This window comes from Sciurus carolinensis, chromosome 1, assembly GCF_902686445.1.
Source record: "Sciurus carolinensis chromosome 1, mSciCar1.2, whole genome shotgun sequence".
Classification (NCBI taxonomy): domain Eukaryota; kingdom Metazoa; phylum Chordata; class Mammalia; order Rodentia; family Sciuridae; genus Sciurus; species Sciurus carolinensis.
In genome coordinates, this window is record NC_062213.1 from 20,855,244 (window position 1) to 20,870,137 (window position 14,894).

Below are 14,894 nucleotides of genomic sequence, written 5' to 3' on the forward strand. Positions count from 1 at the left end.
CTTTGTTTTTGTTTTTGTTTTTGTTTTAAATGGGTTTTCACTACATTGCCCAGGCTGGTCTCCAACTTGTGGATTCACATGGTCTTCCTACCTCAGCCTCTGAGTAGCTGAGACTAGAAGTGAGTGCCAACAGAACCAGCATAATTTTAGACTTTTTTTTTTTTCTGGAGACAGGGTCTCACTATATTGCCCAGGTTGGCCCTGAACTCTTGATTTTCCTGCCTTAGCCTCCTGAGTAGCTGGGATTACAGGTGTGCGCCACCATGACCATTTAAAAAATTTCACACTGACAACATTTACTTATAAAAGTCAAACAAATTAAACCTATAAAAGTTTTGATTAATGTGAAAAATAAAGAACTAAGAGGAGTAGTAAGGACATAACCATTGCTCTCCCAATGATCGGTTACAAAATCTAATTTTTGTGTTTTGTTGTAGTTATTGAGAGATAATTCTCCATGAATCTTTCTCATTTTTTTAATGTCTTACAAATACTAACGGCTTTTGTTGCAGTCTAGCTTCTCAAGGATGCTTATACAGTGAATAGACTTGGAAGACTGTCTCTCCCTGGAGTGAAAAAGGCAGATTTGTTTTCTGCCAGTACGGCAACATTATGCCTCTCCCTGGAACCGAGAGGCAGGTGGGCTTGATGATCATGATAAAAAATTCAGGTTCCTGAAGCTTGCGGTTCCTCTTCTATAATGCAACCCACTGGGTGTGCAGATGTCTCCTGGAGTTCCTTGTGCTGTTTTGTAGGCACTAAGGTTTGGGAACTAAGTCAACAAAATGAGGATACTCTGGCTACTACTATTACTAAGAATAGGTGTCCTTGTCCTGACTTGGAGGGTTTCTTATCATCTACCAGTATCCATGAAGAAATGTCAGGCAAATTTGGTAGCTTGCACACAAAATCTCAGACCTCTAACAGCTTTTTGTTGTTTTTGTTTTGTACTCGGGATTGAACCCAGGGGCACTTTACCACTGAGCTACCTCCCAGCTGTTTTTTTTTTTTTTTTTTTTTTTTTTTTTTGTATTTTTTACTAAATTCCCTAAAGCCTCACTAAATTGCTAAGTCTGGTCTTGAATTTAAGATCCTCCAGCCTCAGCCTCCCAAGTTGCTGGATAGGCATGTGTCACAGAGCCCAGGTCTTAACACTTCTTGACATTAGTTACACAGGATCAGAATCATACCTGGTCAAACAAATCGTTACAAAACATAACATCCTTTAATCCACTAACATCGCAATCTTAGGAAACTTATACCCAAGAAGGCAGAAAATGTTACTAGGAGATTCTCCTAAACCACCAATTAATTGGATAACACAATTAATTATGTAAAATGCAAAAATATACATATTAGAAAATGTTTGTATCACAGTCTGCAAAATAGTTTAAAAACAGTTAAAGATAAAATTTGAATCAAGCCAAACTTAATGGCCTGTAATTCATTATAGCTTGTGCCTATAATTCCAGCATTCAGGAGGCTGAGGGAGGAGGATGGCAAGTTTGAGGTCACTCTCAGAAACTTAGTGAGCCCCTGTCTCAAAATTAAAAAAAAAAAAAATTTTAAAGTTGAAAAGTTTTTTTTTTAATTTAAAATTTAAAGAGCTAGGGATATAGTTCAGTGGTAAAGTGCCCCTAGATTCAATCCCCGGTACCATTAAATGTTATTTGTTTGTTTTGAATCAAGTTAAATCAAGTTACAGAACTTGGGATCTCAGTTTGAAAAAATAAAACAAGCCACACACATTGGCACACACCTATAATCCCAGTGACTCAGGAGGCTGAGGCAGGAGGATCACAAATTCAAGGCCAGCCTCAGCAACTTAGCAAGGCCCTACATAACTTAGCAAGACCCTGTTTCAAGTAAGAAATAAAAATGACTGGGGATGTAGCTCAGTGGTAAAGCACCCCTGGGTTTAATTCCTGGTACCAAAAAGAAAAAGAAAAAGAAAACCACTTACATACTGAAAATAGAACAAAATGGAATAAAAAGTTGGAAAGCTTCGACTTTTTTTTTTTAATTCCAGTTCCATATCTCAGGGTCTATATCAATTATTAAACCTCTCTATAGCTCGTGCCTCCCGTTTTTCAATAGGATCGGTTATGCCTGTTGGGTATACAACTCATAGAATTGTACAGAGCATCAAATAATAATGTGTAAGACGCTCTGTCAACTCTCAGGAGCCAGGCACGCTAACCCTCTGGCTGCTGCTGCTGGTCATTAAAAGCAAGCTCTCTGTGCTCTTTCATGCTCCTGGCTCTGCAGCTCATAGCTATCACAACATGGAGAGTCCTTTGTTCATTCAACAAATATTTACTGTGCCAGGCACTGGGAGAGAACAAAGGAGTGTCCCTGGGGCACATGACGGAGAGACCTCTGATAAGATAAAGCACACAAGGGGCTCTGGCTCTGGATACAGCTTCTCTCTTTCATTACTCTTCTGTCCTTGGAAGAGAAAATAAAGGAAGCAGTGGGAATGCAAAGATCTGAGAGCCTAGGGGCACTTTAAATCAGCTCTTCAGGCCCCTACACAGGACAAATAGACCACTAGTGGCTGCAGAGAGCAACTCCTGCTGCTAAGAAAACCAAGGCCCCTTGGATGGAAACACTGGACAAACGTCTCCAGGAAAAAGACCTAGAAGAGATCTAACTCCATATCAAAACTGAGGTTAAGTAAGAATTGAGATGTCTCCTCTAAAGATGAAATCACGATTAGCTGAAAATGTGCATTTCAACTACCAGACTTGGTAAGGAAAGTGCAAATTGTATCTCAAAGTCATATTCTCTTTTACAGCTAATTCTCTTCACCAGTATACAGAGCATTTGATACTCTTTTTTAGTATCACTTTTTTTTCTTGTGGTGCTGGGGATTAAAACTCAGACCTCATGCATGCTAGGCAAGCATCCCAGATCAGCATTTGATATCCTAGAGCTCAATGTTTCTCTTAAAGAGATCCATTTTGCCAACTGCTGAAAGACTAGGTCTGCAGTTTAGAGGCTGCACCATACTTTCCAGCTTCTGAAGGCAGCGTACCAGATTCAGTGTTGCTCTTTTTAAGTTATGGATATTTATCCTGTTTCCAAAAATTTCCTTTGAAAACTGACAATTGTACTGCTGGGGAGTGTTCTGCCTTGTGTTTGTGTGCTGAGTGTCTCAGGTTTGCGCGTCCATGTAAAATGCAGCGGGATGGGCAAGGTCCCCCTGGAGAGAGGCTGTGCCAGGCTTCACTCCCCGCACGCTCGGCCACCCACGGGGCATAGGGTACACAGGTGGTGTGTGTTCAGGAAAGGGCACTCTGCCCTGCACGTATCTAGATGAATTCCTCAAAATGACCAAGTTAGGGCATCGACCCGGTGCACACACCCTGTCCTGTTCCCAAGCTGGCAGCAGATGACGGCGGCATGCACACAGCCCTGCTGTGTGCTTATCCACATGGTCTACTCCCCTAAGACTAAGAAGTCAGGACAACCAGTACCTCCATTCACTAGACAGGCAAATGGAGACCCAAGAAGGTGGAGCCACTTGCTCCAAGGCACAAAGCCAGGATCCACAACAAGGCAGCCTGGCCCCTGGGCTCTTAACCATGGCACTAGGCTGTATCTTAAAATGATATGATAAACCAAGAATAACAGGCATCATTTACTTATACTGTTATTTGCTACTCTAATAGAGCAGTTAATGCTTCTTGGGCTCTTGTTTCATGCCACATACTTTACAAATATCATGTAACCGTCCCTTGTGGAACCTGGCTGTATGGTCATTGAAGACTGCACATCAGAGAGATTTAGCAACCTGAGCAAGGTCACAGAGCAAATGTGAGTCTGGGATTGGAGACCAGGGCTTTATGACTCCAAAGCCCACCTCCACTGTTGCTTATTATGCAGAAGGCTTCATGTCCCCATCTCCCCTATAACTCTTATCACAGTGGGAAGCTTTGTTCATTCCAGGATTCCTGATGTAAGATAACTGGAGAGACATCAACACTGAGAGCCAGCAGTGATTGAAATTTTAGTTTCAAAATAGAGTTTCTGTTCAATAAAATAGCAGACACCTCCACAGAGTAGAAAACCAGGGCATCTTAAAACCAGTATAGCTCAGTAAAACCTCAGCCAGAAACCACCGAGTTTCAAAGTCCTATTAATAACAGAAGAGCAAGAGAAGAGCCGAGAGGAAATAAGGGCAATCCGGCTGGTCCCTTGGAGTTGGTGGGAAGGGGGCAGACAAGAGCAGCACTGCACCTGCACCCCAGGTGCAGGCCCCCTCCATCCTCTTGGGCTGTGTCACCATCAAGTCTATTGACCTCGCTGCCTTGGGTCTCTGATGCTCCTTCTGAAAGCAAGATGAAAAAGTCGTGCCTCCATTTTTGTAAGGAAATTCAGATCAAGTAATCTAATGGGAGTGCTTCAAGGAATGTAGTTTGCAAATAAAAGGCACTGTTGCTTTTATCAGGTCTACAGGATGCTCTGTAGACCCAGCCTGAAGGAGAAAGAGTCGGCTCTCACTTTCTAACATCAACCTTCACATCCTGGTCTATCTTCAGTACAGTGGGAGAGAAAGTTTTCCACCTTGACACCTTACAAATCCTCTGTTACCTTTTATGGGAAGCTATATGTGGAAGTAAATGTTGATCTCATTTGTTTAATCTCTACTATGGAAATATAAAGGATTTATTAATAGCCTAGTGGCAAGGAGGTTAGGGTCCGGGCTCCTGGGTTTGAATTTACTGGTGAGATGATCTCTGTTTTTTCTCATAAAACAGAGACAATAACAGCATCTAACTCAGTATTGTTAGGACAATTAATAAATAAAGTGGATTAGTCAGGATGTCTGATACATAGTCAGCAATCAACAAATATCTGTTGTTATGATCTCAGAAGGAAAACGGCAGAAGGGACACAGATCTTGCAAGGCCTTCACTTACAAATATAAGAGATATCCTGGATAAGCATTCTGCTGTAAAGAATGTAGCAACAAAACTTCAATACTAAACAATTAAAACAACTGGAAAGATGAGCCATGAACAAAACAATTATTCACATGTTTTATTTTTTTCCTTTTCTCTCTATCTCTGGTTTGTTTGTTTGTTTTGGAGTTGGGGACTGATCCCAGGGTCTCATGAATGGTAGGCAAGTATTCTACCACCAAGCTACATCTCCACCTCCTACTTTTAATGTTGTTTTTAAAAAGTATCTAAAACTTATCAAATTCATAGAAAGCTTAGAAAACAAGGAAAGTGCATAAAATATAATGAATGCCAAAAATAACGGATTGAATATGTAAATGGAACTGTCAGTCCCAAAAGTCCCAAAGTTTGTTCCAGGTATGTTCCAGCCACCAGAACAAGGGGCCCAGGTTTGCTGGGAGGCAGCTAGGTCAACCACAATTAAGCACCTATTAAATTACTTTTTCCTAGTTCTAATTTCACAAGCAATTTGAAGAAATAAATTTCCTTAGATACTGTGACATTGAATATTAATGGCTAGAAAGTCAACTGCACACAGAAAAAGTACAGCAATATTATTGAATCTGTCCACAAGTTCATGCACACTTCCCGCCAAACACATGCCCCCTGGGACCAACTGGCCTTGGGAGATATGAAGGATGGTCAGGCCGTGCCTGTCCTCAAGATTCTGGGACTGAGGCAGTGAACATGCAAGGGAAATGTTAACAGAGTTCTACGATGGGGCAAAGACGCAGGAGAGGCACCGAACTCAGTCCCAGGGGAACAGAAGGAGTCCTAGTGAGGGTCACGTTTAAATGGAAGCCCAGAGAGGCAGAATGAACCAGGGAAATGGTGAAAATGGCACGCAGAGCCTTCTAGGCTCAGAGCAGCCAAGAGCATATCAGGTTGCCACTTCTCCCAGTTCTCCAAGAGCTTCCCACCTTACTCACCTAAAGTGAAATTGCTAATTATCACCATGGCCTTGGGCTCTTATGTATCAGGCCCTGGCTGAACTACTATTCCTTCTCACTTCCTAACCTCAGAACCCGAGGCCTCCTTACTATCCTTGAATATGCCAAACGCGTCCGCAGCTCACAACCTGTATGTACCCTTGCTCTTCCCCTGCCTAGGTTACTCTTTCACCAGCCATCTACAAAACTCACGCTATTCAAATGTCATCTCCTCAGGGACATCTTCCTTGACCTCCTGTCTAAAACACCTCACCACCTTCAGTAAGTCTACTTTTCTTTATAGCAGTGACAATCACTAGTACTATGCTTCATTATATTCTGTGTGTAGCAGGGGATGGGAGGGAGGGTACTGGGGGTTGAACTCAGGGTGCACTACCTTTGAGTTACATCCCTGGTTCTTTTTATTTTCTTATTTTGAGACAGGGTCTTGCTAATTTGCTGAGGCTGGCCTCCAACTTGCAATCCTTCTGCCTCAGCCTCCCGAGTTGTCATGTGGCCACCAAGCGCAGCTCAGGGCACATTTCCAGTGCTTGACATGGGGTAAAGGCTCAACATAGATTTGCTAAATAATCAATGAATTAATTTATTTCCCGAAGGCAGAGAGAATATTTGGATGGTCCAGAGACATGCACGTGAATATGCATAGATAGGATGAGAGAAGAGAAGGAACAGAAGGTGAAGCTGGAATCTCTTTTCTAGAAGGTATCAACTTTAACTCTTCCTATTATTATCTTGCCATCATACTCTTCCTGTTTTCAATAAAAGTTGACACCAGACATTTTCACATTTTTTTTCTTACAGTGTTGGGTATTAAACCCAGGGCCTCATGCATGCTGGGAAAGCACTATACCACGGATATACACCTCTAACACCTCAGCCAGACATTTTTAATTGCTGCTAATACTTGTCCCAAAGTGTGGATATCCAGATTCAAAGAATAAGCTGCAGCTAGACATGATTGGCCTCCTTTATGGAAAGGACATGCATGGCTTTGGCAACACAGAAAGACAGCTTGAAGGGACCATCATGGTATCTAAATATCTAATGCAGAAGCTCAAGTATTCCAACAGAGGCAGGTCCTTCCACTTTTCCATGTCACAAGCCAAGACACAGAGGTTCACAAAGGCAAAGGGACAGGACCACAATTTACACTCACCATGGCTTTACTTAACCTGACCACTCAGACCCTATTCCTGCACCTACTCCCAACCAGGGGAAGGAAGGCTCTTTCTTGTAACAAATATTTATTTTTCAACTCCCTAAAGCCTTTCAAGGCAGCCAGGGCTAAGGAGGAAGTGGCTTGGCTTCTGGTTTCTGCACATTTTCTTTTTGGTGGTAGTGGGGACTGAACCTGGGCTTTGCGCATGCTAGACATACCCTCTACCCCTGAGCTAAGTCCTCTGCACTCCTTTCTCTAATGGTTATCCTGGGGGAAAAAAACCAAGGAAGGTAGGATGAGGATGAAGTCATAGAGTAGCAGGTCAGCTCAGAGACCTCCTGACGGATTCAAGACCCACCAGCAGAATAGTCTTCAGAAGAGCAGAGAGATGGGCATGGTGGCACTTGCTTGTAACCTCAGTGACTCCAGGAGGCTGAGGCAGGAGGATAATGAGTTTAAAGCCAGCTTCAGCAATCTAGTGAAGCCTAAAGCAACTCAGTGAGATCCTGTCTCTAAATAAAACATAAAAAAGGGCAGGACATGTGACTCAGTGGTTGAACCCGCCTGAGTTCAATCCTTAGTACCAAAAACAAAGGGCACAAAGATGACTCCTGTAGACATCATGCTACTTGAAGTTTGCTCACTACTTATCTCCGGATGAACACGGCGGGTCCCCTGCCCTTGCCTCTGCTTTTCTAGCAGACTCCAAGCCGGAGCCTCCAGGTGCCACAGCAGCACTCTCCTCACACATGGAGAGGGCGCGGGCCACACCCCGGGGCGAGCATCAAGCCCCATCCTTTTGTTTCCACTTCTGGAGTTTTGCTAAATCGATTTAAATATAGAAAAGATGACTTCATTCTTTATTAAGAATCTTATGAAATCAACTTAATTTCTGGCAGAGAAAAGCAAATGGGTGATAGTGTTTTTCTCCTCTGAAAAGGAACAGTTATGTAACCCGCCCCCGTGGAGAAGCCGGCTGCAGTCAACACCAGGAAAGACGGAGACCGCCCTGCTTCTCTCTACGAGTCAGGGTGACGGCTCGGGGTCCCCCCCGCACATACTTCTCATACAGCCGCTGTCCTCGCATGAACGCCTTCACTTCGTTGTCCAGCGGGAAGGTGCCGTCGTCCTTTCTAAAGCGGTAGAAGAGTTTGACGTCTTTGAACTCCTTATGCTCGTCACACACTGCAACAGAGCACACACGGACAGGCAATGAGGAAAACGAATCACTCTTTATTTAATCACTCAGGTGATGTCAGATGCTAAGTAAGAATCCTGTCATTTCTAACTCTGCAAGCACACAAATGGCTACTGTCTGGGTAAATACGTGCAAAGCATTGCGCACCATACCTGGTACCCGTAAGTGCTCAGTTTGACTAGCTATCATCATCACCATTATTATGATCTACTAAGAGGTTTCGCAAAATTCATCATTTATTCCACAAACTCTTCTTAAGATGGTATTGAGGCAGACCTTAGCCTCAAAGATTGAACAATCTAGTGAGAGAGAGAGAAATGTCAGCATGGAGCTAAAAAAACGTGTGACAGGGTCATGAAAAAGTAAGGAGAGTCGGGCACAGTTGTGCATGCCTATACTCCCAGAGGGAGGCTGAGGCAGGAGGATCACAGGTTTGAAGCCAGCCTCAACACATTCAAATTCAGCCTGGGCAACTTAGTGAGACCCTGTCTCAAAAAACAGAAAGAGCTGGGGACGAAGCTCAATGGTAAAGCAACCCTGTGTTCAATCCTCAGCACTGGGGAAAAAAAATAACCAAATGAAAAAGAGGTAAAGGGAGACCAGTGCCCAGGAGCCCAGGAACCCAGCTTTGGGGAATAGAGGCTTCCTTGAAGAGTCTGTACATGGAAACCTGAAGAATGAGTAGAAACTGGGCAAAAATGAGGACACATGGCATCCCAGCCTGGAGAAGAGCAGCACAAGCAAAGGTCCAAGCCAGCGGAGAGATTTCAAGATGTGTTCCTGAGTGTTGACTGAACCACTGAGAGAAATGGCAAAAACTTGTGAACAACCTGGATCTCCATCAGCAGGAGAATGGATAAGTGAACAATGGCAGCAAAATGAACAAACGGATACATGATCAATATGGGCGCATCTCACAGCGCACAGATCAAGTCGCAAAAGAATTAACATGCGTCCTTATAATGGCTCAAAATGCTTAAGACAGCGTGACACGCTATTTAGAGATGTATACACAGAAAGGAAGAGTATAAAAAAGTGCGTGGAAATAAGCCAAAACCTCTTGGTGGGAGGACAGGAATGCAATTGGGAAGAGGAACACAAGAGGCAACTTAAAGTAACATGTATTTCTTTTTTTTTTTTTTTTTTTAATTTTTTAAATTTTATTTGTTCTAATTAGTTGTACATGACAGTAGAATGCATTTATACATTTTGATAGATCATACATAAATAGAGTGTATCATGAAAAGTTTTAGGCCTTTGTGTCCTCGCAAGTCACCTTGACTGTGGCCACCTCACTCACCGTGATGAATAATGCCCCGGTCTGCTAATTTCTGCATGAGCTTAATTGCCGTCTCTCTATCGGAGGCCTCTTTGTGTTCAATCAGCCAGTCAATCAATTCTTTTGCAACAAAACAGTTTGGGTAGGTTTTGAGATGATGTCGTCTATCTTTAATGACCTTTTCTTCATGCAGCCTGAGTCTAGAAAGAACAATGAACAATGACTTTAGGAATTTTGAAGACCACACGAATAACTAAAACAATCCCAGAGAGAAGTAAATGAAATGAAGCTCTCAATGCATCCGAGTGGCACTAAAAGATCTTCATGTCAGTTGATGGTTTTCATGCCGTCAGAGTCCAAAGGCTCCAGGAGGTGATTCCACCCTCAGATCTAGAGATGATACAGGTAAATGTGAGAGGAAAAGCCACAGGGACAACCTACAACTCTCTGGCCATTCAGGAGAGCAAGAAAAGCTCTTTTATCTTCTATACTTATCTTACTGACTTTCTCTTTCTCTGTCTGCCAGTGGGGTTATTGGTTGAACCAACCAACAAAAACTTTAGAAACCTACTGAAACAAGGTACTTTCTCTCCATCACAAATTACTCAGGGTCCACTATATCTGCATACCTTCCTTCATTCACCTAACAAACACTCATGAGTGAATACCACCTGCCTGTTAGGAACTTTGGGATAGTAGAGTCATGGGAGGCTGAAGCAAGGAGGCTCACAAGTTTGAGACCAATTTGGATAACTTAGTGAGAAATTGTCTCAAAATTTAAAAAATAAAAAGGGCTTGTGATGTGGCTCAGTGGTAAAGCTCTCCTGGGTTCAATCCCTGGCACCCAAAAAAGCAGGGAGGGGAGGGAAATGCTTCAAAGAATTTGAACACTGAATGTGAAAGTTCATGAAGTCACTGTTGTGGTTAGGATATGAGGTATTCCCCAAAAGCTACTGTTAGTACAGGAACATTGAGAGGTAAAATGATTGTTTTATGAGAACTGTAAACTAATACATCCATCCTAGTTTGAATGGACTGACCGGATGATAACTGTAGGCAGGTGGGGTGTGACTGGAGAAGGCAGGTCACTGGGGGTGTGCCCTGGAAGGGTACCTCTTCCCTGGGCCCCTTCTCTTCTTTTTCTTCACCTCCCAGTTGTCATGAGCTGAGCTGCTTTCTCTGCTAGGCCCTTCCGCCATGATGTTCTGCCTTACCTTCAGCCTAGCACAGTGGAGTCCAAGGTCCATGGACTGAGACCTGTGAAACCCTGAGCCCCAAATATACTTTTCCACCTCTAAGTCATTCTTGTCAGGTATTCCACAGCAATGCAAAAGCTAGACACCACCTAACCTGGATTTAAGTTCATGAACTAATACATTCCTTTATGCTTAAGGAAGTTTAATTAGGTGTCTAATACCAAAAGCATCCTAAAACAGCCTCCAGTTGAATGATTTGATGGCTCGGTGGCACTAGAAGTTGCCAAACTGGTGCCTTCGGTCTGGTCTACACCCTGCAGTCCCAGAACTTTCTAGAGTCAGGCACAAGGTCTTTCATTCTCCTGTCTCCTCCCTTTGTTCTGCTGCCATGCACTCACTGTCCTTGTTCCTGAACACCAATAGTTCCCTTAATCTGCTGCTTCTCTTCTACCATGGCCCACTAAGCTAGCTGGTATAAAAATATTTATGTAGAACTCAAAGATTTTGAGCAAAAGCTTAATATGAACATCTATGAATAAAGAAAACAAGCACTTCATGCATGGAATGTATGACATCTATTCTGGTCACTAAAAGGCTGTTTTGTGTCCTTTTATTACTGATCCTTGGCTAAGTGCTAAAAAACTTAGGGTAAATGTCACTTGTGCTTAATTACTGCACAATGTTCTACCATTTATAAATTTCTATCAGCTAAAACCTAGGAGTCAAGATATATTAGTAAGACTGGCTAAATAAAGAACATAGCAAAAAAAATCTAATAAAAGAGATGAAGATGTCAGTAATATTAGGTAAACATAAAAGAAGAGGAATCTAGTAGGTCCAGAAAATCTATTATAAGATTGTGGTGGTAGAATAACATTGCCAAATTTAATCAGGAAAAACTCAGGAAACCCAGTTAAATTTTAATTTCAGAGACACAACAATTTTTTCATACAGACATATCCCAAATGTTACATGGGACCTACTTATAATAATAAAAAACTATTATTCATTGGATCTTCAATTCAAATTCTACTGAGCACCCTGCATGTTATCTGGTAAGCTTACGAGGAACGTGTCTTGTTAAACATGGAAGCTGGTATAACGAGATGGTAGGGGGCACTCTGTCTTCAGGGCTTCCTCCTCTAGGGAAGCTACTTGTGAAATGTTATGTTCAGTACCTGACTCATCAGGTTTATCTGATTCTTCCAGAAAATACTTTGGCCCCTGTGCTTGAGGCCAGACCACAGGCTTCAAATGCTAAGAACAGGGTCGGAAACGCAAACTGCAAAGATTATAAATTATAAAGCAGGTGGTGTGAAACTAAACCACAGAATCTGACTGAGACAAATAGCTGGGTGTCATGATATGGGCCTGTAATCCCAGTGACTCTGGAGGCTGAGGCAGGAGGTCAGCCTCTTCAACTTAGAGAGACCCTGTCTCAAAACGAAAAATAGAGCTAGGGATGTAGCTCAGTGGTAGAACACCTCTGAGTTCAATCCCCAGTACTGGGGAAAAAATATGCAATTAGATTCACTGTTTTCCTTCTTTGGCCACTATTAGCCAAAATTTTGCCATGCTTTACTTTATAAATTATCTGGCTTAATTCGTTTCCCTCCTGGGTACTAGAGATTGAACCTAGGGATGTTCTAGCACTGATCTACATCCCTTGCCCTTTTTGAAACAGAATCTACACTAAACTACCAAGGCTGGCCTGGAACTTGCAGTCTTCCTGTCTCAGCATCCCAAATGGATGAAATTACAGGCATGTGCCACCACACCAGGTTCTAACTCCATAAATCTTTAAAGACATCAGCTTAGGAAATAAACAGAAGTTCCTGGAGTGACCAAGTAAGGCAAGTGGGCTTTCACTACCCAGAAGTCCTGCTGCTAAGTCAAAGAAACCTCCAGGATCTTTCTTAATTAACCTCAACTTAGAAGAAAACAAAATCAAAAGCAAGAAAATCTGAGTTTTCTGTCTTCTGATTCAGGGTTGGTAGAAAAGGCTGCAGGGAAAAGACAGGAGCAGTGAAAGAAATAAAGAATTACACCTTCTTTCTGACAGTGCAGACTCCTAAGGCTCAATAATAAGTTGAGGAACCCAAATACCCCTCCATGGTAGTGGGGTTCACCTTTGACTATGTAAAACGAATCCTAGGACAGTAAATGGACGTCAAAGAAGTGAGATTTTCCCTTTCCCATTGTCCTGGAACCTTAAGCTATGAAAAAATGAAACAAATAGCTAGCTATCAAAAATTAGCTCAAAGGAACTGGCGATATAGCTCAATGGTAGAGTGCTTGCCTAGCACCTATGAGGTCCAGAGTTCAATCCCCAGCAACACACACACACGCACACACACACACTCACACAAAGAGAAAGAAAGAAAGAAAGAAAGAAAGAAAGAAAGAAAGAAAGAAAGAAAGAAAGAAAGGAAGGAAGGAAGGAAGGAAGGAAGGAAGGAAGAAAGAAAAGAAAAATAAAATTGCTTAGGTTGGGCACCTGTCTGTAATCCCAGAGACTCAGGAGCCTAAGGCAGGAGGATCACAAGTTCAAGGCCAAATTTGGCAAGTTATGGAGGCCCTGCCTCAAATAAAAATGAAAAAGTCTAGGGTATATCTCAGTGGTAGAGTATCCTGGGTTCAGTCTCCACTGGATGGGGAGAAGCTCAGAGGGAAAAAGACATTCTGTCATTCTGAGATAACCTCCGCAGGGGTCAAAGGAGGTGTCATTTGTCTTATGTTAGAGCAGAGATTTTAAAAAATGGACCTATCCAAAGTAAGGACAGAACTGCTTGTGTTAAACATAAACCTGATGAAAAACAAGAGCTATGCAAAATAACAACTCACAAAGAGCAAAAAGGAAGAGATCATGTAATAGATTAAAAGAAAAATCTAGTCTGAAAAAAAAAAAAAAACAGTTCAGGAAACAAAAAGCAATGACCCTATTAGGATTTAAAAAAAAAACTGAAAAGAACATGAGTTCAGTAAAATGAGAACTCAAAGATAAAATTAATATGAAAAGAGAGAGACAGAATTTAGGGGAAAAACTGAAGCAAAGTCATCACTGTCAAATGAATTGTGAATATCAAGGGCAAACAAATTACATAGCTAAAAAATGAAATTCTGACTGAAAAAAAGACTTTAGTAAAAGAAGGGGGGAAACCAAAAAATTAAAAGCTTTTTAAAACTATGAAATTAATTCCTAATATTTGCTCAGTATACTTAGGTTTCGGCAACCAACTCTAGTGGTCACCTTCAAGTTAGATCTATGGAAAGTTTGGGTATTTCAAGAAAAAGAAAAGAGACATCCCAAGTATTTCTTGGCAAGCTGATGAGGCTCAGTTCTTCTTTGCAATAGGCCATGTTTTAGTTAAGGGGTGATGTTTCTGAAAGTACAGATTAGGAAGACCCCTGGGAGAACCATTCCACATAGCTCTTTGTTCTTTCCTGAGTGCACAGGTTTAGCCCCCAAGTGCCATTTCAGGGAACAGTCAGCAAAACAAGACTAGAAATCCAAAGACTTGGACTGTCAATAGTTCTGTGGCAATCAACTTCCAAGCACTGAAGTTCTCGTTGGGACAGAGATACTGATACCTGACTACGTGCTAGGCACAGTTGACTGCTTTATGGGCGTTAACTCTCATGACAACTCCCCAAGGGAGGTAACACTAAAACCACAAATGGTACCCGTGTAGAGTTGTAATTATTAGTAAAATATGAGCCCTACTGAAAACAAAAATAGCTCACATAAGTATGCTGAAGTCATCACACGAATCCTTCTAATTAATTCAGTGACAATGACACTGAGTAATTTGTTTAACATGCACAGAGTGGCAGAATGCAAAACATTAATTCTTAGACATGATGTCTGTCAGGAATCCAAGAATAATGAGGACCAATTTACTTAGAAATTGAAATGTGGAACAAGCTTCCATATAATTTGGTGGAGGAGGAATAAGTTATGAGCCAAGAGAGGAGTTTTAGCTCCTGTAAAGTTTCCAAATTAAAAAATTATTAGGTAGTGTTTATCTTTAAATACTACAGAACAGAGCCTTTCAGTTACTATCCTTTCATGACCCCTGAGCTTGGTGCCATTCTGGAGCATTCTCCATGTCTACTGACTCCCACCCTGCTCGGTGGGACAGGGG

General features: G+C 42.0%; 1 protein-coding gene across 1 annotated transcript in view; it reads right to left on the reverse strand.

Moving 5' to 3' along the window:
* Positions 1 to 14,894, reverse strand: part of Deptor (DEP domain containing MTOR interacting protein) — a 140,045-nt gene that overhangs the window by 91,475 nt on the left and 33,676 nt on the right. The window contains exons 2-3 of the mRNA XM_047563359.1: positions 9,575 to 9,753; positions 8,138 to 8,261 (exon numbers count right to left, since the gene is read on the reverse strand). Coding sequence (XP_047419315.1) covers positions 8,138 to 8,261; positions 9,575 to 9,753 — 303 coding nt within the window. The remainder of the gene's footprint in view (positions 1 to 8,137; positions 8,262 to 9,574; positions 9,754 to 14,894) is intronic.